Genomic DNA, 22,504 nt, shown 5'->3' with positions numbered 1-22,504 from the left:
GCGGGCTCTTAAAATCCAGCCCTGTCACTGAAAATTGGTCCCAAATCTAATAATTTCTTCTGGTCCTGGACTTGCACCATAGCAAATATTGTTAAGACTTTGTGCTGTATATTTAACAATAATTGGGGGGTTTCTAAGTAAAACTTAGTGTCATTAGTTGCCAGTGAGTAAGCAAACATATTTTAAAGCCACTTAATCATAATCTCTGTCTATAAATAGGCAAATTAGCCAGGGAGGAGCTTTATAACCATAGCCAGCATAGTACTAAAATAAAAGGTTAACCTATATAAGCCTGAATCCTTGTTGTGAATGATTAGATGTGCAGTAGTAAGATAATTAACAGTGTCACAATAACTCTTTTAACAGAAAGAATACATACATTATATTTATCACACCATGCAAGTCAATGCAAGACTAGTGAGAGCTCAATCACAAAATCAATTGTTATTATGAAATATAAGGCTGTAAAGATACAGCATTTGAAAATATAATACAATTTGATTTCTGTTTGATGAACATTTTGGTGTGGATTGCATATGCAAACTATTTAGTACAATTGAGCAAAGAACCTTTATCATCTTGCAAACTTATCATGTGAGCCAGAAACTACATGGGCCCAAATCTTGGGTACTGTAATAATTGCATCTTTTTGAAACTGCTCATAAATATAGTTATTATGAAAATTACAACAGACTCAATGGCCACCACCGTGTTGGACTCCCTCCAAATGGCCTTCTACACTTTCCATCTTGCTAGATTCATGTTGCAAGCAGAGGCAGCCCTGTTACAAAGTACATTTCTATTTTTCCTTGCTTACTATCTCTAAATTGCATCTAGTTGTCAAAAAATGAAGGCTTTCATTGTCTTCAGATTTATCTGGGAGTAAAGTCTATCAATATTAAACTATTGAAAAACAAAGCAGACCTCACTCTTCAAAAACAATTGATTTGTTGATTTATCTTCATTCAGCTGTTTTTCAGCCTGATTACATATGGACTCCGATGTATTTCCTACCTGGAATGTTGCTATAACTCTATAATTGTAATGCTACCATTCATCTGTCCTGGACCAGAAAGTAGTAAGGCACAGAGCAATGCTTTCTTTAACTTGCTTAGTAGACAGATTAAAATGGCTTTTTACTTTTGTGAAAGCACGTTACATTTTAATTTCCCAGGTCGGTGCTGATATCTTTTCTCTATCTCCTTGTCACAGGGATGGCTGTGTGAGCTGCTCCGTTGGAAAGAAAACCCGACTCCAGAGAACAGGACCTTATGGGAGAATCTGTGCACTATCCTGCGCTTTCTGAACCTTCCTCAGGCTGAAAGGGATATTGTCTATGAGGAAGAATCACGGCACCATCACAATGAACGTTTGCAACATGTTGTGCAACTATCTCCAGAACCTATCCAGGTGGGATGACCCTTTTCCTTTGCTTTAACTCTTAGAGTAATTCTTTGTTTTAAGTGCCTTGGGATGCTTTCACTATGTAAGTTGTAAGCTGACATCGTTAACAAATAATTTTCATCCCTAGTGATATAACTGACAGGCTATGTGCAGTGCTGACAACTGGGAATGCAAGCTCTTCTGGCATCATCTGTGCAGACCACTCTCAGTATGCTGTGAAATGATTACAACGTGTGTATCAAAAATCTCCCTTTAGAGGAACTGGATTTTTCAGGAGATTAGGCACCAATCTTTCGCCTCTGGGACTTGACATACTGATGGAATGAAAGTCGTTTGTCTGCTGGCTGCATGAGTCTTCTGTGAAATGAGTTGGGGCAGTCTGAATCCAGCACCTGCTGGGTAAAGACACACAGCACTGCAGTTACTCTGTATGTAGCTCCTCTTTGCCTGTTGCTGACACTGGGTGCCTGAAATGGAGAATGTTTTATTCTCCAGCACTCCCCTTGGGTTAATGAGCACCAGAAAAAACAAGCAGGAATATCTCCCATTGAAAAATTCATGGAGTAGAAATTTGCCTTGGACGGTCACACTAAATGGGTATTATGGCATCAGCTGCCTGTTATACTCCATCTGGTATTCAGTTCCATTGAAGTCATTGGAAATGAATATGGAGCAGTGGGTTTATTACCAACCAAGATAAATTTCCACCCCCATGTGCCTGGACAGGCTGATTTTCACAACAGCATCAATGACTCCTTTTCTTCCAATCAGAGGATATAATAATGAGGCCAGCTCTCAATATTACCAAGTCTACGTGTCACCATCATTTGTCTGAAAAAGTACTGTAGTTCACTTTGAAGAAAAATACCACAAGTAAAAATAATTTTTATGTGGTATAATTTGGAAAGCTGAGTCAGATGGTGGAAGAACTTTGTGGTAGTGTTTTAAATGTCAATCCTCTTCCCCCAAACCCTATGTCATGTACTAAGCTTTTATAGTCATCGAACCAAGCAGGTTTTCGTGATTGTGATCCTGAAAGTAGAGTTACGTGAGATGGTGAACCAGAGACAAGGCTCATTAAGATGCAATTTCATTATTTTCACATAAATATCTCACAGGATCTGTTCTTCTGTAATGTGATTACAAAAGTTACAATAAGAGGTCACTGCTGTAATCCTAGCATAACAAAATGGTCATTAGGGAGAGTGTGGCATAAAGTCAGATATTGGTACAATTATGCAAAGCCTGGAGAGTCGACCAGTGGAAACTGGGATTATTTATTGGAAAACATTTTTGCTAAAACGTGCACATTATGTTAATAAAAATTCCAGTGTATATTGTTGAGACCTAGATCGCCTATTCTATGAGCGGTGCAGAAAAGCATGCTGGGAGTAGTACCAGGCATGCCTAAAAATGAGTTGACAACCTGGTGAAGCTATAACACAGGATACATGCGTGCTAAACAGCGGAAGTAGTACGCAATAGACAGAGCTACGTGATCCCACACCAACAGATCAGATCAAAGCTCTGCAGTGCTACCATGTCCAGTTGTGAATGGTGATGGGCAATTAAACAACTAACCGGAGGAGGAGGAGGCTTCACAAACATCCCCATCCTCAATGTTGGCAGAGCTGCTGAAGCATTTGCAACCATCAGCCGGAAGTGCTGAGTGGATGATCCATCTTGGCCTCTTTCTGAGATCCCCAGTATCACAGGTGCCAGTCTTCAGCCAATTTCATTCACTCACGAGAAATGGATGAAGGCACTGGATACAGCAAATGCTATGGGCCCCGACAACATCCCATGTGTAGTACTGAGGACTTGTGCTCCAGAACTAGCTGAACCCTAGCCAGGCTGTTCCAGAACAGCTAATACATTGGCATCTACCCAACAATGTGGAACAATTACCATCCCATCAGCCTACTGGCAATCATCAGCAAAGTGATGGAAGCTGTCATCAACAGTGCTATCAAGCGGCACTTAATCACCAATAGCCTGCTCACCGATGCTTATATGGGTTTTGCCAGGACCACTTGGCTCCAGACCTCTTTGCAGCCTTGGTCCATAGATAAATAAAAGAGCTGAATGCCAGAGGTGAGGTGACATTTGACCAAGTGTGGCATCATGGAGCCCGAGCAAAATTAAAGTCAATGGGAATCGGGGGAAAACTCTCCACTGTCTACTGGTTGGAGTCATATCTAGCACAAAGGAAGGTGATTGTGGTTGTGGAGGCTAATCATCTCAGCCCCAGAACATCACAGCAGGCGTTCCTCAGGGTAGTGTCCTAGGTCCACCCATCTTCAGCTGCTTCAGCAATGACCTTCCCTTCATCATAAGGTCAGAAGTAGGGATGCTCACTGATCTGTTCACCATTCGCAACTCCTCAGTTACTGAAGTAGTTTGTGCCTGCATACAGCAAGATGTGGACAACATTCAGGCTTGGGCTGAGAAGTGGCAAGTAACATTCAAATCACACAAGTGTCAGGCAATGACCATCGCCAACAAGAGAGAATTAAACTGTCTCTCCTAGATGTTCAACGGCATTACCATTGCTGGATCCATCACCATCAACATCCTGGGGGGTACCGTTGACCAAAAATTTAACTAGATCAGCCACGTAAATACTGTGGTCATTTGATTAGAGTTGAGAAGCAAAACGGGTATGATCATGCTACTAGGGGTATTCTATAGGCCTCCAAATAGTGAGAGAAAGATAAAGGGACCAAATCTGAAGGAAAATCACCAAGATGTGCAAGAACTGTAGAATGATGACATTGGGGGACTTGAATTACCCAAATATTGATTGAGATAATTTTAGAGTAAAGAGTAAGCGGGGGAGGAATTTCTGATATGTGTTAGGAGAGCTTCACTGATCAGTATGTTCTCAGCCCAACTAGAAAACAGGCATTGCTGAATCTGCTGCTGGGAAATGAGGTGGGCCAAGTGGACCAAGTGTTTGTCGGGGAGCACTTAGGTAAGAGTGATCATTGTATCATAAGGTTTAGACTCATAATGTAGAAATACAAGGAACAAAATAAGATAGAATGTCTAGATTGGAAGAAGGCTAATTTCAATACAATGAGAAGGGTAGAATGGAACCAAAGACTGGCAGGAAGAGCTGTATCGGAACAATGGGTTATCTTTAAGAAAGAGATGCTTCAGGTACAGGCTAGGACCATTCCAACAAGGGTGAAAGGTAAGGGAACCAATACAGGGCTCCTTGAATGATGAGAGAGATAGAGATTATGATGAAACAAAAAAGAGGGTGTATGATGCATGTCAGGTGAAGCCAAATACAATAAGTTGAGAGGGGAGGTGAAGAGGAAAATTAGACTAGCAAAGAGAGATTATGAAACTTGAATGGCAGTCAACATAAAAGGGAACCCAAGAATCTTCTACCAGCATGTAAATAGTAAGCAGGTAGTAAGAGGTGGAGTTGCGCCTATTAGGGACAAAGAGGGTAATATATGCTTAGAGGCGCAGGGCAAGGCTGATATACTTAATGAGTACTTTGTATCAGTGTTCAGTAAGGAAGTGGAATCTGACAAAATATCTATAGAGGTGGAGAGAGTGGAGGCAATGGACAGGAACCATAGAAATCTTACACCATAGAAGGAGGCCATTCAGCACATCGTGTCTGTTCCGGCTGATAATGCTAGCAGCCCAATCTAATTCCACCTTCCAACACCTGGTCCATAGCCTTGCAGGTTATAGCACTTCAGGTGCAAGTCCAGGTGCCTTTTAAAAGAATTGGAGGTTTCTGCATCCACCACCATTCCTGGCAGAGAATTCCAGACACCCACCACCCTGTAGGTGAAAAAGATTTTTCTCATGTCCCCTCTAATCCTTCTACCAATCACCTTAAATCTGTATTCCCTGGTAATTGACCTCTCTACTAGGGGAAACAGGTCCTTCCTGTCTCCACTATCTAGGCCGCTTATAATTTTGTACTAAACAAAAAGGCTGGCTATGCTTAGGGTAGATAAGTCACCTGGTCTGGATGGCTTGCACACAGGTTGCTAAAGGAAGTGAGGATGAAGATAGTGGAAGGACATATTGAGAGTGTGGTTAGTAAAGCATATGGGATCTTGGGCTTCATAAACAGAGGCATTGAGTACAAAAGCAGGGAAGTTATGCTAACCCTTTATAAAACTCTGGTTAGGCCTCAAATAGAGTAATGCACCCAAGTCGGTTAGCAGACTTTAGGAAGGATGTGAGGGTCCTTGAGAGGGTGCAGAGGAGATTTACCAGAATGATTCCAGGGATGGGGGATTTTAGTTACTAGGTTAGGTTGGAAAAGTTGTGTTTCCTTAGAACAAAGGAGATTGGGGGGACATTTAATAGAAGTGTTAAAGATTATGACAGGCTTAAATATGTTAGACAAGGAAAAACTGTTCCCATTAACTAATGGTACAAGGACTAGGGGTCACAGATTGAAGATTTTGGGCAAGAGATGCAGGGGGAACTTGAGGAAGATTTTTTTTACGCAGCAGGTGGGAGTGACCTGAAATTCACTGCCCACAAATGGGGTGGAAGCGGAGAGAATTAATAACTTCCAAAGGAAATTGGATGGCCACTTGAAGGGAATAAACTTACAGGGCTACCGGAATTGAGCAGGGGAGTGGGACTGATTGAATAGCTCAGTGGAGAGCCGGCATGGACTTGATGGGCTGAATATCTTCTGTGCCGTAAATTACTCTATGACTCTAAGAGCAGGTCAAAATTGGGAATTCTGCAGTGAGTAACTCACCTCCTGACTCCCCAAAGATGGTCCACCATCCACAAGGCACAGGAGTGTGATGGAATACTCTCCACTTGCCTGGATGGGTGCAGCTTCGACAACATTCAAGAAGCTCAACACCATCCAGGACAAAGCAGCCCGCTTGATCGGCACCCATCCACTACATTAAGCATTCACTCCCTCCACCACCAGCACACAGTGGCAGCAGTGTGTACCACCTGCAAGATGCACTGCAGCAACTCACCAAGCCGACTTTGGCAGAATGTTCCAAACCCATGACTACTTAGAAGGACAGGGACAGTAAATGTATGGGAACACAAACACCTGCAAGTTTCCTTCTAAGCCACACATCATCCTGACTTGGAACTATATCACCTTTCCTTCACTGTTGCTGGGTCAAAATCCTGGAACGCCCTTCCTCACAGCACTGTGGATGTACCTATACCACATAGACTGCGGTGGTTCATGAAGGAGGCTCACCACCTCCTTCTCAAGGGAAATTAGAGATGGGCAATAAATGTTGGCCTTGCCAGCGATACTCACATCCCATGAACAAATAAGAAAAAGACCTTGATCACATATGATGAGAAGGTTGGAGCTCTGAACTTGGCAGTGGTGGAGCACTGAAGTAGGGCCGTGTGTTCTTCAGAATCTTAGAGGCTAGCTTCTGAATGATGGCTGAGAAGTGGATGGCAATATTTAAGAGGGAGTTTGATACAAACCTGAAGAAAAATATTAAAGAGTACAGGGAAAGAAGTAGGTTTAGAGTAGATAGCACTGGCACAAGCACAATGGGCTGAATTACTTGCTACTGTGTTGAAGTATCTATGATTCCAGGAATTGTGATAGATAGCAGTGAAGGTTACCTAAAGATTAGAGGTTCCACGAACAAACATTAACATGTAAAATAGGGGTAATTACCTCACTGGGTTATGCAGTGAAATGAGTAATAATATTAGCATACTATAGTTGTCATAGAGCTCAGGCAGGTAGAATGTTATAGCAAAGTTTTGCAGAGTTTAATTTACCTTAGACCTGAACTGTCACCAAGCTAACCTATTCCCTGATACTGGGTTTAGGTCAATCAATAGTTAATTAGTTATTAAAGCCATTTTATTGACACAATTCAAGACAAAGCACATTGACATAATAACAGTATCGTCTGTGATTACTGACATGTGACAGTTTAACCCCAACTTTGGAAAACCTTTATGGCAACTTCAAAAAGGTTTTGCAACAATTTCCAGTATTCAGCTTTATGTATGTGGCACATTGTTGTGCTTTATAGGTTTGTAGTTCTTTAGGCTCCAGGACTCTCGCTTCTAGGGTGCATGTTGGCTCTGATCATTATCAGCTGTTATAGGCCATTCTCCTATCCCTTTGCTCAGTTAGTATTGCTTCGGACAGTAAACTATGTGTGACCCTACTGTCTGCTCCTCCCTTCCCTACTCGATAGCTCAGCTCAGCTCAGCTGATATCAGACTGTTTGCGAATTGTAAATATTACTGGACTGTGCTATTTTTAATCAAAATGAACAACCCACCAATGAAATAACTGGAATGTATGGTTTAAAATGTGACATTCCTGAAAATGCATTGCATTAATGGGAACTGGAAGTGTCCAGTTACAATGGCCAAACAGTAATAATCTTTTGACACTTCCATCATATAGCAAGCCATATAACTTATATAAATGTCAAAAAGTTTGATTATTCAGCAACTGAGCACACAATACCTGTGTGAGGTAGTTCAACATCAAGTTTGAATAGGCACTTTTACTGCTAAGGCTCTGGGTGCACTATTAACTGCTTTAATGGAGAAATCTGGATAGATTTTGGGTGAAGGACACCACTCCCCTAATACTGCAAAGGAAGCAATAAACATAATAGTTTGTTGCTGGAGGAGTCACACTGCATCATTGACTCAGAGAAGATTGGAAGAAGTTGTCTAACTTACAAAAGAGCACAGAGGTAAGACATGATTTTTATTGTAAAGTGATATCGTAGAAAAGTAACAGCTGCAAAATATCTATACTGATACAGAGAAAGATGTAGTGAGGCAGTAAAAGTGACAATAGCAATTTTATGTAAACTGCATTGTACAAGTCATAATGGGAAGGAGAATATTCTGCAGGGAGTCATTTCCAATGGGACAGTGCATCATGTCTCAATCCTCACTGCTCTTATACCTAAGGCAAAAATGGCACTTAACAGAAAGGCACAGCATGTAACAGGTGGCAGACCCTACTATCAGAAACAACTTATTCTGTTTGAATTATTTGGGAGGGGTGTCAGGAATTCATTGGGACTGCAGATGATAGAAATAAATGGAACTAAAAGTATGTACTAACTTAATTGTCTATTATATGCTTTGGCTCAAATAGTATATCAACATATCCATAGACACTGATTGTGTGCTGGTATGTAATAATGCATTGAGCAGCAATATGGTATTCAAAAGTATACTTATGTGCTCATTATGCCTCACCGGCTCTCTTCAGTGAGCAAAGAGAGCCCAGTTGAATACAACGTGCACCCAAAGATCACTACTCACCCAAGCACGAACTGTCACCATCCCTACTTGAATCAGGCACCAACACATGTACACACACTTGAGGGAATATCACAGTAACGTTGAAGAGGAAGCATGGTGTGAAATTCAGAGCAGTGTTAATGAAGGGGTAGTAATGTTTGGGAGTCACCAGTACAAGATGTCATCATGTTGATGCCCTTCTGAGATGTATGGCATCTTGGTGGTCCTGTTTTCACATGGAGGATGGTTATAGAAGTTGATACAGCACCAGGAATCTTGTTCGGAAGTCACTTCCTTCTATACACAAGACATTCAAAGGTAATATGGTTGTGCTGGACAAATGGATGTCTATACTGATGTCTACCATTGAATGTGCAACAACACCAATGGAATCTAAACTGCCCAGGATTAGCAGAAGCATCTCTCATGAATAGTTCACTATTGCTAAGGAAGCTTTGTAGCAAAGAGTTCAAGAAGCAGAGAATGATTACAGTTTTGAGATATTATAGATTCCCAGTGTTCTACGCTAGATTGAACAGTGTGTATCAGGAGAAAATGCCCTCCAGCAGTGTCATGCATGCAATAGCTTAGGAGCAGCCGCTTGGTACTCATGCCAGTGGCGGCTTTGTACCTTCGTGAAACCCTGCAGCGATGATATTGGGTGCCATCTTTGAAAACACAGGAATGCAAGAAGTAGGAAAAGAAGTAGGCCATTAGGCCCTTTGAGCCTTCTCTGCTGTTCTCAAATGTCATGACTGATCTTCTACCCCAACTCCACCTTCCTGCACTATCTCTATATCCTGTGAATCCCTTAGTATCCAAAAATCTATCGATCCCTGTCTTGAATATACTCAATGATTGATTCTCCACAGTTCTCAAGGTACAGAATTCCAAAAATTCACAACCCTTTGAGTGAAGAAATTTCTCCTCATTACAATCCTAAATGCTGACCCCTTATTCTGAGACTGTGACCCTGTGTTCTAGACTCCCCAGCCAGAGGAAGCATCCTCCTAGCATCTATTCTGTCAACCCCCTTAAGAATTTTATATATTTAAATGAGATCACCTCTCAATCTTCTAAACATCAGGGAATATAGGACTAGTCTACTCAATAAAACAAGTCTACAGTAACTCTAGCAAGAGAGACTTCTGGGACTGATGCAGATAGTGGTCCTTCAGCATTCTATGCAGCCTCCCACTATTACAACACCTTAGCTTGGAGAGTGCTTAATAGGAGTGCTGATATGCAGTCAACATGGAGAAGTTCACAACTCAAAAAAGGCCTGGCTTCATACACATACACCAGAAGCAACCTTGCCATGATCTTCTGAATGCATCGTTCCTGACTGTTGCAGTGGTCTCACGCAATAGAGTAGCACCTCCTGCGGGTTGTATAACTTCTACGCCAACTGCAATCTGAATCCACCCTCTCCTATATTCCTCCTACATGGCAGCATATACACCAGTGGCTGATACATCAAAGTTATCAGACAGAAAACTGCTCTGTATTTCTCTCATCGCTGTGGTAATATTTTGAAATGTTCTTCTTCATTAAGCTCACTAACTTCAGCTCTGATCTGGAGTACAATGTTCTCTTTTCAAAATGGTTCCAGCTCTGGAATGTGTGGTTGACTCTTAACTGCCCTTTGAAATGGGCTATCAAGCCACTCAGTTATATTGAAACCGCTACACAAAGCTATAATAAGAATAAAATCAGACTGACCACCTGGCAACAACGTAGGCAATGGATTCAGACACGGCATGGGCACCCCATCCCAGTCAACCCTACAAGTCTCCTCACTAACATCTGGGGGCTTGTGCCAAAATTGGGACAGCTGTCCCACAAACGAGTCAAACAACACCCTGACATAGTCATACTCACTAAATCATAGTTTTCGGTCAACATCCCAAACTCCTCAATCAACATCTCCAGGTATGTCCTGTACTACCAGCAGGACAGACCTACCAGAGGTGGTGACACAGTGGTATACAGTCAGGTGGGAGTAGCCCTGGGAATCCTCAACATTAACCCCATGGAGTCACATGGCATCAAGTCAATCATAGGCAAGGAAACCTCCTGCTGATTTCCACCCACCACTCTCCCTCAGCTGATGAATCAGTACTCTTCCATGTTGAACACCACTTGGAAGAAGCATTGAGGGTAGGTAGCAAGGGCACAGAATGTACTCTGGGGAGGGAATTTCAATGCCCATCACCAAGAGTGGCTCGGTAGCACCACTACTGATGAGCTGGCTGAGTCCTGAAGGACATAGCTGCCAGACTGGGCCTGCGACAGATGGTGGCAAGGGAAAAATCTAATTGACCTCGTCCTCACCAATGTACCTGTTGCAGATGCAGCTGTCCATGATAGTGTTGGTAGGAATGCCCACAGTCCTAGTCGAAATGAAGTCCCATGTTCACACTGTGGACACCCTCCATTGTGTTGTGTGTCTCTGCCACTATGCTAAATCGGATAGATTCAGAACAGATCTAGCAGCAGCAGAATTGTATTCCACCACAATCTGTAACCTCATGTCCCAGCATATCTCTCACTCTGCCATTACCATCAAGCCAAGGGACCAATCCTGGTTCAATGAGGAGTGTAGAAGAGTATGCTAGGTGCAGAATCAGGCATACATAAAATGAGGTGCCATCCTGGTAGAAGCTACAACAGAGGACTACATGCATGCTAAAGAGTGGAAACATCATGCTATAGACAGAACTATGCAATTCCACAACTGATGGATCAGAACAAAGCTTTGCAGTCGCACCACATCCAGTCATGAATGGTGGCATACAATTAAACAATGGGAGGAGGAGACTCCATAAACATCCCCATACTCAAATTATTGCGGAGCTCAGCACATCAGTGCGAATGACAGGGTTGAAGCGTTTTCAACCAGACATACCGAGTGGACAATCCATTTCTGCCTCCTCCTGAGATCTCCACCATGACAGATGCCAATCTTCAGCCAATTCTGCTCACTCCAGGTAATATCAAGAAATGGCTGAGCACACTGGATACAGCAAAGGCTATGGGCCTTGACAACATCCTGACTCTAGTGCTGAAGACTTGTGCCCCAGAACTTGTTACACCTCTAGTCAAGCTGTTGCGGTACAGCTACAACACTGGCATCTACCCAACAAAAAGGAAAATTGCTCTGGTGTGTCCTGTCTACGAAAAGCAGCACAAATCCAATCCAGCCCATCATAAGATCAAAAGTGGGGATGTTTGTTGATGATTGTATAGTGTTCAGTTCCATTCGTAATTCCTCAGATAATGAAGCAGTCTGTGCCTGCATGGACCAAGACCTGGACAGCATTCAGGCTTTGGCTAACAAGAGAGAAGTAACTTTCACACTACACAAGTGCCAGACAATAACCATCTGTAACAAGTGGAAGTCTAACAAACGAGCTCTTGATATTCAATGGCATGAACATTATCAAAACCCTCACCATCAACATCATGGGTGTCACATCATCCAGAAACATAAACTGTACCAGCCACATAAATACTATAGCTACAAGAGCAGGTCAGAGGCTGGGTATGTTTCAGCGAATAACTTAACTTCTGACTCCCCAAAGCCTTTCTGCCATTTACAAGGCACAAGTCAGGAGTGTGATGGAATAATCTCCACTTGCCTGGATGAGGGTCTAACAACACTCAAGAAGCTTGACACCATCCAGGACAAAGCAATCCACTTGATTGTCACCCATCCACCACCTTAAACATTCACTTCCCCCATCACTGGCACACTGTGGCTGCAGAATGTGCCATCCTGCAGCAACTTACCAAGGTTCCTTCGACAGCACCTTTCAAATCCACGACCTCTACCACCTAGAAAGAGAACGAGAGCAAGCACCTCCACCTCCAAGCTCGTCTCTAAGTCACACATATCCTGACTTGGAAATATATTGCCGTTCCTTCATAGTTGCTGGGTCAAAATCCTGGAACTCCCTCCCTAATGGATCTGTGGGTGTACTGACACCACAAGCACTGCAATCGGGATAGGCAATAAATGCTGGCCTTTCCACCAATGCTCACATTCCATGAATAAAAAAAAAAGAAAATGTTGCACAAGTTCATCGTTCATGACAACTGAAATTGAACTTTCTTCTCACTTTTTTAGAGGGCTAGGAATATAGAGTTATGCTAAACACAGATAAATAGTCATGTAGTGCTTGGTCTTGATGCTACTCTTTTTACTCATATCTAGATTGTGTTAAAATTGTTGCACACAGTAAAATATGGCCCTATAACCTCTTGAAGAATGTTACGAATATCACACCAGACTATTCCACTTTGCAGCAGAATATTGTGAGCACTTGAGATTTAGTAGTTCAAGAGAGCTCTTGATAATTCATTTCTGTGCGATCATATGGGTTATCTGCCAACTCTTACTCTGAATTTGATTAGTTCTAAGTAAGATACCTATATAAGATCCACATTTGCAGATAGATGGATGTTGACTGGTTCTAACATCTGAAAAATCCTGAAGCTTTTCCTTAATATATGAAGGAAACACAATCAGATCAGAAATTGGGATTCAGCATTTTGAAATCGAGGTTTTTTAAAAAAAACATAATGAGAAACATGCCCCATAAAGATCTGCAGTGATGACCAGCCCTTTGCAATTTACTGTTAGTGGCAGGAAAGGCCACGGGTGCCTTTAACTTTTATGATGCAAAGAACTCAGAGGGTATATCACAGGTTTGAGATCTTCTATTTCCTGAGTGTGCTGGATGTATCATTTCATGCGCATCATTAGCCCTCTCGTACCTTTGCCCAAGTGCATATTCTTTGTGTGAGAACCAAGCAACAGAAGCCTAGATTTTCCTCTATTCCCACCATTTAGATACAAATGGATGGTTACTGGTTTTGGATTGATGCTAATGGAATTTTGCTGCTTTCACCCAGTGTTCCATCAGCATGCTTTCAAGTGCAGATCTGGCTAGATACCGGCAGCACACAGTGCACACCAAGAATATTTGAAAAGGGGACAATTTAAGGAGAATGTCAGAACATGGGGACAAAAATTCTGAAAGCCTTTGAAAGACTCAGAAGCCCATCAGTAAGCTTTGGCTATGCTGAAGAAGGAAAGAGAATAAGAAGGGCATGAGTCTGCAGGCAGACGGAATAAAAGATGGCAAAGTGTGAAGTGAGAGACTAGGAAATGTTTACACTCAGAGGGACCTTGATGTCTTTGTATGTGAATCTCAGAAAGTGACACGCAGGTACAGCAAGTAATTAGGAAGGCAAATGGTATGTTAGCTTTATTACAAAGAAATTGGATTACAAGAGTAGAGAAGTCTTACTAAAATTGTACAGGCCATCAGTGAGACTATACCTAGAGTACTCTGTATAGTTTTGATCTCCTTACCTAAGGAAGGACATATCTGCCCTCGAGGAAGTTCCACAAGGGTTCACTAGACAGGTTGCTGTGTTTTTTTTATTAGTTTGGGGGATGTGGGCATCGCTGGCCATGCCAATATTTGTTGCCCATCCTTAATTGCCCTTGAGAAGGTGGTGGTGAGCTGCCTTCTTGAACCACTGCAGTCCTTGGGGTGTAAGAAGTGCTGTTAAGAAGGGAGTTCCAGGATCTTGACCCAGCGACAGTGAGGGAACGGTGACATAGTTCCAAGTTAGGATGGTGTGTGACTTCAGGGGAACTTGCAGGTGGTGGTGTTCCCATGCATCTGTTGCCCTTGTCCATCTAGGTGGAGGAGATAGTGGGTTTGGAAGGTGCTGTCAAAGGAGCCTTGGTGCAGTACATCTTGTAGATGGTACACACTGCTGCAGCTGTGCGTCTGTGGTGGAGGGGGTGAATGTTGAAGATGGTGAATGGTGTGCCAATCAAACGGGCTGCTTTGTCCTGGATGGTGTGGAGCTTCTTGAGTGTTGTTGGAGCTGCACCCATCCAGGCAAGTATTCCGTCACATTCTTGACTTGTACCTTGTAGATGGTGAACAGGCACTGGGGAGACAGGAGGTGAGTTACTTGCTGCAAAATTCCCAGTCTGTGACCTGCTTTTGTAGCTACAGCATTTATGTAGCTGGTCCAATTCAGTTTCTGGTCAATGGTAACCCCCAGGATGTTGTTAGTGTCAATTGACTCCAGTTTTGCAAGGGCTCCTTGATGCCATACTCTATGAAATGTTGCCTTGATGTCAAGGGCAGTCACTCGCACACCTCTTGAGTTCAGCTCTTTTGTCCATGTTTGGACCAAGGCTGTAATGAGGTCAGGAGCTGAATGGCCCTGATGGAATCCAAACTGAGTGTCAACGAGCAGCTTATTGCTGAGCAAGTGCCACTTAATAGCACTGTTGACAACTCCTTTCATCACTTTGCTTATGATCGGGAGTAGACTGATAGGGCAGTAATTGACCGTGTTGGATTTGTCCTGCTTTTTCTTCACAGGACATATCTGGACAATTTTCCATATTGCCGGGTAAAATGCTAGCATTGTAGCTGGAACAGCTTTGCAAGGGGCGCGGCTAGTTCTGAAGCACAAGTATTCAGTACTATTGGGATGAGGGGATTGTCCTATGAGAAATGATTGAGGTAGAATAGGCCTATATTTCCTGGAGTTTAGAAGAATGAGAGCTGATCTAATTGAAACGTAAAATTCTTAAGGGGCTTGATGAGGTAGATGCTGAGAAAATGTTTCCCCTTGCTGGTGAATCTTGAATACAGACACTCTCAGAATAAAGGGTCAACCACTTAGGACTGAGATTTGGAAAGATTTCTTCACTCAAAGGATTGTGAATCTATGCAATCCCCTACCCCAGAGAACTGTGGATGCTGAGTCATTGCATATATTCAAGACAGAAGTCAATTGATTTTTGGGTACTGTCACGAACCTGTTACTAGTTTTTCTCTTTGGATTATAAACAGTGTGTATCCCTTTAAGACTTTGTTAAAAACAGTGCACCTTTAATGGAGAAAGTTTTGGAATTTCTGGAGAAACAGTGTACAAGCTGCATTTTGTTACCCTGGGCAACAGCAGGAGATTGAGGTCACATGGTGCAATGTGTCCACTTGGCTGTGTGCGGAACTGGCAGAAACCAGCTGAAGCAAGGAAAAAGGCGCTGTTTTATTCTCCCTCAGCAGAAATTCTACAATGAACTGCAAGCCAAATTAATTCCCACACACTTTCCACTCCTGGGTACCTGGTTTATGAAGGGAGCAAAGAATCCATGTTCATGTGGGGTTTGGGGTGGGAGCGGGGGAGGGGGGTGGCGAAGGTGGTTAGGGCATCAAATGCAAGACCACTGTTGGTCCTCATCTGACATCAAGACCTCCATATTTTCCAGTAGCTGTCATTGTGTCAGTTGTAGCTCTGTGGTAGCACTCTCATCACTGACTCAGAAAGTTATAGTTTCAAGTCCCACTCCAAAGACTTATCACATAATATAGGTTGATAGCTCCGTACTGCAGGAGTGCTGCCCTGTTGGAGGCACTGTCTTTCAGATGAGATGTTAAACTGAGGTCTTGTCTGACCCCTTAGGTGGACACAAAAGATCCAATGCCACTATTCTCAGAAGAGCAGGTGAATTCTCTTGATGTCCTGGCCAATATTTACCCCCCAACCAACACCTAAAAACACAATTGAGCTGGTCACTTATCACATTGCTGTTTGTGGGAGCTTGTTGTGCACAAATTGGCTGCTGCATTTCCTACACGTCAACAGTGACTACACTTCAAAAGTACTTCATTGTTTATAAAGCGCTTTAGGGCATCCTGAGGTTGTCAAAGACGCTATGTAACTGCAAGTCTTTTTATAATTGGATAGCAATCATGACAGTCATTCTCTCCCTACCCAGGAACACTGAGGAAATTATATTGCCTTTATTTTCCGCAAGTTCCCGTCTGTGATTGGGAAACTCAGCATTGACCAAGAATTGAACCCGAGACCTTCTGGCCTGTGTGGCTTAGCCATCAGGGGACTGAAAATGAAGTTGTTGGTGCAAAGTCACAAGCAGTGTGTGGAAATTTCACAACAAAGTGTCTCAGTTCAGAATGGGATGGTACATCAATGCTGAAAGACACTTGGATGCTGAGTGACAGTGCATGGTTTTTGATCAGAGCTGACAGTATTGGACAAATCTTAGAGAGTTTCAGATTTGAAATCTATGCCTATGGGAGCACCTCATAAAACATAAATCTGGTTAAAGTCAGAAAACTACATCATTCACATGGGCCACAGACAATACACAGACCATACCATGATCTATGTTCTCTCTCCTGTGAGTGCTGATGTGGCCACTCTGAGAAACTGATTTTTGTGGCCAGATATCATTGCAGCGAATGAGTTAACTATGGTAAAGATGTTTTGTAGCCTGCAATCCCCAATAGCCATCTTAACTTTCAGCTTTTTTTTACAGTTACGTCATAATTATTTTCCAGTTAGAGAGCCTCTTTGTAGCAGCTGATTATAGAACATTTTGGCAAAGGTTTGGGAACAGGTCACTGCCAATTCGTCCATCTCCTATGGTGCTGGGTGCCTGGCAGATGAAAGTAAAATAATTTTTTACAAAGACTGGGAGGGGTTCATTTAAAAATAATTTTAAAAAGTGAATCCTCATTTGACATTCTATTGCAGCCATTCCAAACTTGGACATTCGCAATGAAATGCAAAGTACTTGAGGTAGAATTGTTGTCCTTCTTGGCTGCTAAGGAATTTCTTTCATATTTACTTCTTGGCTATACGTTATTTAAATAATCTTTAAACTAATGCTTCGAATTTGTGGGTCTTGAGAACTTACTTTAGATAAATGATACTTCAAAGAGAAAAATAATTCTGCAAAATAGGCCCGATAATCATAGTATGTGCAGTATTTTCTGTACTTTTGTTGAAATGCATAAGTCCTTTAATTTACAGCAAGACATTATGTTGTTCGAAAGCCACATTTAAAGAACACATGTTAAAACCCATTGAGATCAAACCATAAACAACCAAATGGTTGAAGTCATGCATGCATCAGAGAATGGTGTTAGATTTAAAAGTGTCTTTACAGGGCAGCATAGTATTAGGATCGCAGCCTGCCCAATTGGTACCTCTGCTGGCTGTATGTCCTGTTGGAATTTCTGTGGCAGATATCCTGTGGCTACTGCTGACAGAGCTCATAACAAGATGCAAAGCATCAAAGTTTCAAAAGTTTACTCTGTTAGTGGGTGACCTTCTAATTGCGGAGCACAACTTTGAACCTATTTTAGTAACAATTACAATTTATGATGATTATTATTATTATTGGCATCTTTTATTTTAAGATTGGTGGCAACTTATAACGAAATCACTTGTCTGCAAACAACCAGCATCATTTTTTTTGGAGAGTTCAGCATTTATGTGTCAGAATACAATTGAAAGACAGAATAAAAGCAGAAACTGTGTTGGTGGGGCAGAGATCTGCCAATGTTCAGAAGCTACTATAATGAAGTACAGATCTATTACTGTACAGAGTGTCCTATAGCAAGGCACAGGTCTACTGCTGAACAAAAGTTCCTGTAGTGAGGTACAGGTTTATAGCTGTGCAGAAACACCTCTCGTGACGTACTCGTCTATTGAGGTACAGAAACACCTATTGTGAGGTACAGGTCTATAGCTGTACAGAAACACCGATCATGAGATACAGATCTATAGCTGTACAGAGACAGTGATAGTGAGATACAGGTCTATAGATGTACTGAAACACCTATAGCGAGATACAGGTCTAATCCTGTACAGCAACACCTATAGTGAGATACAGCTCTATAGCTGTATAGAAACACCTATAGTGAGATACAGGACTATTCCTGTACAGAAACACCTATAGTGAGGTACAAGTCTATTCCTGTGCAGAAGCACTTATAGTGAGGTAAATGTCTATAGGTGTATGGAAATGTCTATATTGAGAGACAGGTCTTTTGCTCAATAAAGGTTTCTATTGTTAGGTACATGTCTATCCCTGTGTAGAGCATCCTATCATGAGGCACAGTTGCCTATTGCTGTACAGAAACACCTAAAGCGAGGGACCAGCCAATGCTTCACAGAAACACCTAGAGTAAGGTTCATTCATTCGTTGGTGTCATCTTCTTTCCAGAAGGTTGACTGCTGTGGATCTCCACCTCTGTCTGTCCTGTGCTGTCCTTACACATTCTGCATAGGTCAGCTACATCCAGTCCATTATATCTGTCATCCATTTTCTCCTCTGCTTCCCTCTCTGACGTTTTCTGTCAATTTTCCTGCCAATAATTGTCACTGTGTACCTTCAGTTCCAGTGATGTGACCAAAATATTGTATCTTTCTCTCTTTGATGTTGATTTTCCTCTTTACTCTAGCCATTTCCAGCACTTCCTTATTAATCTTTCTGTCTGCATGGGATATGCGGAACATCCTCCGATATGTCCACCTCTCGAATGCATTCACCTTATCAATAATCTCTTTGTTATCCATGTCTCCGAGGCATATAACATAGATTTCAAAATGTAGCACCTCAGCATTCTAGTAAGCTACAGGTCTACAGTTGAACAGAAACACCTATAGTGAGGTACAGGTTTATAGTTGTGTAAAAAATCTATAGTGAGGTAGGGTCTATAGTTGTATAGAAGCACCGACAGTGAGGTACAGCTATAGCTGTGCAGAAACACCGATAGTGAGGAACAGGTCCTTTGCTGCATAGCACTTCCTATAGTGTGGTACAGGTCTATAGCTATACAAAGTCTCATAGAGTGAGGTACAGTTCTATTGCTGTATCGAAACACCTATAGTGAGGCACAGGTCTGCAGCTGTATAAAGCTTCCTATAGTGAGGTACAGGCCTATAGTTGTACAGAAACACTATCATGAAGCACACATCTATAGCTGTATAGAAACACCTATAGTGAAGAACAGTCGATAGTTGTACAAAGCTTCCTATTGTGAGGCACAAGTCAACAGCTGTGTTTTCTGTAAGAGGTATTTGAAGAAATTCCCCCTCTATGTCACCAGAATGTAGTGACCAAAGGAAATCTCCCTGCTATATATAGCAGGCATCTAACACAAAGGGATCAAACCTTGCTCCCTTTGTCTTTAGAATTGCTTATCATTGAAGCATTTGTTTTCCATTGTTAGTATCTATAATTCAGGAATACTGTAGCAGGAAGTCTTCATTGCACACCTAGCAGCCCATTAAAACTGATTCTTACTGTATGAGTGTTCCTAGGTCTTTTTTACAACGTTTGCTTATGAAGCTCACAAAACAGATTATTTATGTGACTTCTAACCTCCCATGTTTAAACTATCTGCTCTGATTATAAGGATCTATCAAACCCGTTAATATTTTCAAGGTTAATACGCTTCTCTTCCTTTCCTATTTGAATGTATAATGTGCTACAACTGATAACATCATGTACAACAGTGTAACTGATTTAACCTGGCAGAGTTTCCCTCATTTGTACTACAAATACTGGGCCATTAATAGTCCATATCTTTAAAACTAGAATTTCTAGTTGCTAAATAAAACTTTGCTTTTTTAAATTCCCTCTATCTGCCATGATTTAATGCAATCCTATTTGACAGCATTTTAATTAAAGTGCCCTTTGCTGTTCAATTAACTTTAAACTTTTGGAGCCATTTTACAATCTGTTCAGCAACTGTTCTAATGGAGCTGAAGGTTCTTTCCTGACAAATTTATCTGCTTTTCACTTTGTAAACTGTTTATTAGATTAAGCTGAGATATTGCTTTTGTGGAGTCTATGAGGAAATGCCAAATTCTTGGAATTGCTCCCCATTACACTGTACATTACATTAACCCTTTGACTGCCAAACTTCCAGAGCAGTGAGCAGCAGAGGCAAGTCTCTCCCATATATTAGAAGCAGTGGGACTATATAGAGCCACACAGTTAATCAGAGACAATGCAAAATAGGAGGGAATGTACTGGATCAGAATTAGCAGTTGATAAAAAAAACAAACACAAATGCAACCGCTGTGGTTTCTAAAGCAAAATGTAAAGATAAACCATTTGAAATGATTGTGAGTCTGTTGAAAATTTCCCAAATCCTGACTTTCACAAAAGTTCATGCATAGGAAATAAATGAGAGAAAAGTAGCATCAGCCTGAAGAATATAAATGATCCTAACCTTGTGACAGCTCAAAAATGTAATTTTTATGAAAACCCCTGCAATGTTTTTTGTGGGGTTAACATATGAGGACATTTTTTTCACCCTTTTTTTCTGAGCACTATCTGAATACAATTAGCTGAGCAGATATTAAGCTAAACTGCTTTGCCCATGTTAATATTTGCATTTTGTTATGTTTAATCAAAGTGACCTTGGCCAAATAAATGTACATTTTCAAGTTAGATCAACTTAGAAACATCTATTGGCACTTTGTTATGATTAACCATTAGGTACAGGATGAAACCAATGCTGTCGATATGCCAAAGAAGTCAATATCCTTTATATAACACACCCTTGTTAGTAATTACGAGTTTCTCTCTGAAGATTTCAGTTATGAAATTGAGATTTTTTAAATTTCTCAACCATGTTTGATCAATGTGTCCTTACTGACTGCACCTCAGATACTTGATACGCAGACTACCATGCCCAGATATGTTTTGCAATTTGCAGGGGTGGGAGTTATAATGTTTACTTTAAAAAGCAGCAATAAATAGTTTAGCTGGAACCGTCGTACTTAATTATGAATATCTGAGCATCTGTGCACTTGGAGGTTTAAGACTGCTCATTAATTGTTTCCTCTTTTGTTTCTTTTGGACTCTTGATGTCGCTCTATATTCAGCAAGAATGGCTTTTTACAACAGAAGAATTTATATGCTTTTTGTACATGGTTTACACAGTCCCACTTGCTTGTCTAAGTCCTGTCATTATGCAGACTGGTGGTTTTAACTAAAATTCAGAAAACATGCTGAGAACTGCTTTATTGGGGAGAATCTTACATTTTTATTTTTTTTTTTGCTAACCAGACCAGTCGACAATGGCACAGTTCCACCAGCATCTAAACAGAGCCTTTGTAAGAGTTAATTCCAAAGATTTAATTGCCATAAACCAAAGAATGTTTGGGTAATATCAAGCTAATTGAATGCAATCTTAACATGACTTGGGACTGTAATGAATCATACAGTAGAGTCTGTTAAGATTTATTGTGGAAACAAGTTGACACCATCTTGAAAGGATGATATGATGCCCCTGATCGAATAGCTGCACCCAAATTCTTTGGGATTCGTATTATCAACACAGTTTTTTGAATTAAACATTATTACTGTTTATATATTGTTAGTATTTGAATGCACAGTTTCACCCTACAATGGGTGGAGGAACTGAGAGCTAGGGCAAAAGCAAAGTGACAGCTCAAGCCCTAATTCAGCACAGGGTCTGTACACTCACATGATTGTGTAAAATGTGAGCATTAAGGATGTGAATTTTAATAGCTTTTATTAGAATGTGCCAGCTACTGCTGTTAATGTTAAACTCTCATTTATAACTGGCACATTTCAATAGCATTTTAACAAACTACAACTTCTGCCAAACATTCTGAAGCGTATATTGCCATGTTATGAGGACATAGCTAATAACAGTCCAATTTCTTCCTCATCAAGGGAAGAAGGAGTAGGGCTTATTAAATAAAACAACGGACAGAGGAATGTATTCCAAGTGCCTAATGGACTAAGCCATTTGATCCATCACCCTGTACCACCAATTTGTAAGCCATGCCAGTGCCTTTTAATTTCCAACTTTCTCATACTTTCTTCACATCCCTTCCTTTTTCATCCTGTAGTGTGCTCTGGTCAATAACAATGCTGTTTTGGCTTTCCAGCACTGTACATCCAACCATTCTACATAGCTGGAGGTGAATT

The 22,504-nt window shown here is 41.4% G+C and overlaps 1 protein-coding gene across 12 annotated transcripts in view; it reads left to right on the top strand.

The window, feature by feature from the left end:
* satb2 (SATB homeobox 2) overlaps positions 1–22,504 on the top strand; it is a 299,511-nt gene that overhangs the window by 228,376 nt on the left and 48,631 nt on the right. For all 12 annotated transcript variants that reach the window (XM_068035703.1, XM_068035709.1, XM_068035705.1 and 9 more), the window contains one exon: positions 1,213–1,410. In XM_068035703.1, coding sequence (XP_067891804.1) covers positions 1,213–1,410 — 198 coding nt within the window. The remainder of the gene's footprint in view (positions 1–1,212; positions 1,411–22,504) is intronic.

The sequence above is a fragment of the Heterodontus francisci genome, chromosome 7 (assembly GCF_036365525.1).
Source record: "Heterodontus francisci isolate sHetFra1 chromosome 7, sHetFra1.hap1, whole genome shotgun sequence".
Classification (NCBI taxonomy): domain Eukaryota; kingdom Metazoa; phylum Chordata; class Chondrichthyes; order Heterodontiformes; family Heterodontidae; genus Heterodontus; species Heterodontus francisci.
Note: the sequence above shows the minus strand (reverse complement) of the source record. Positions and strands in the feature narration are given on the sequence as shown.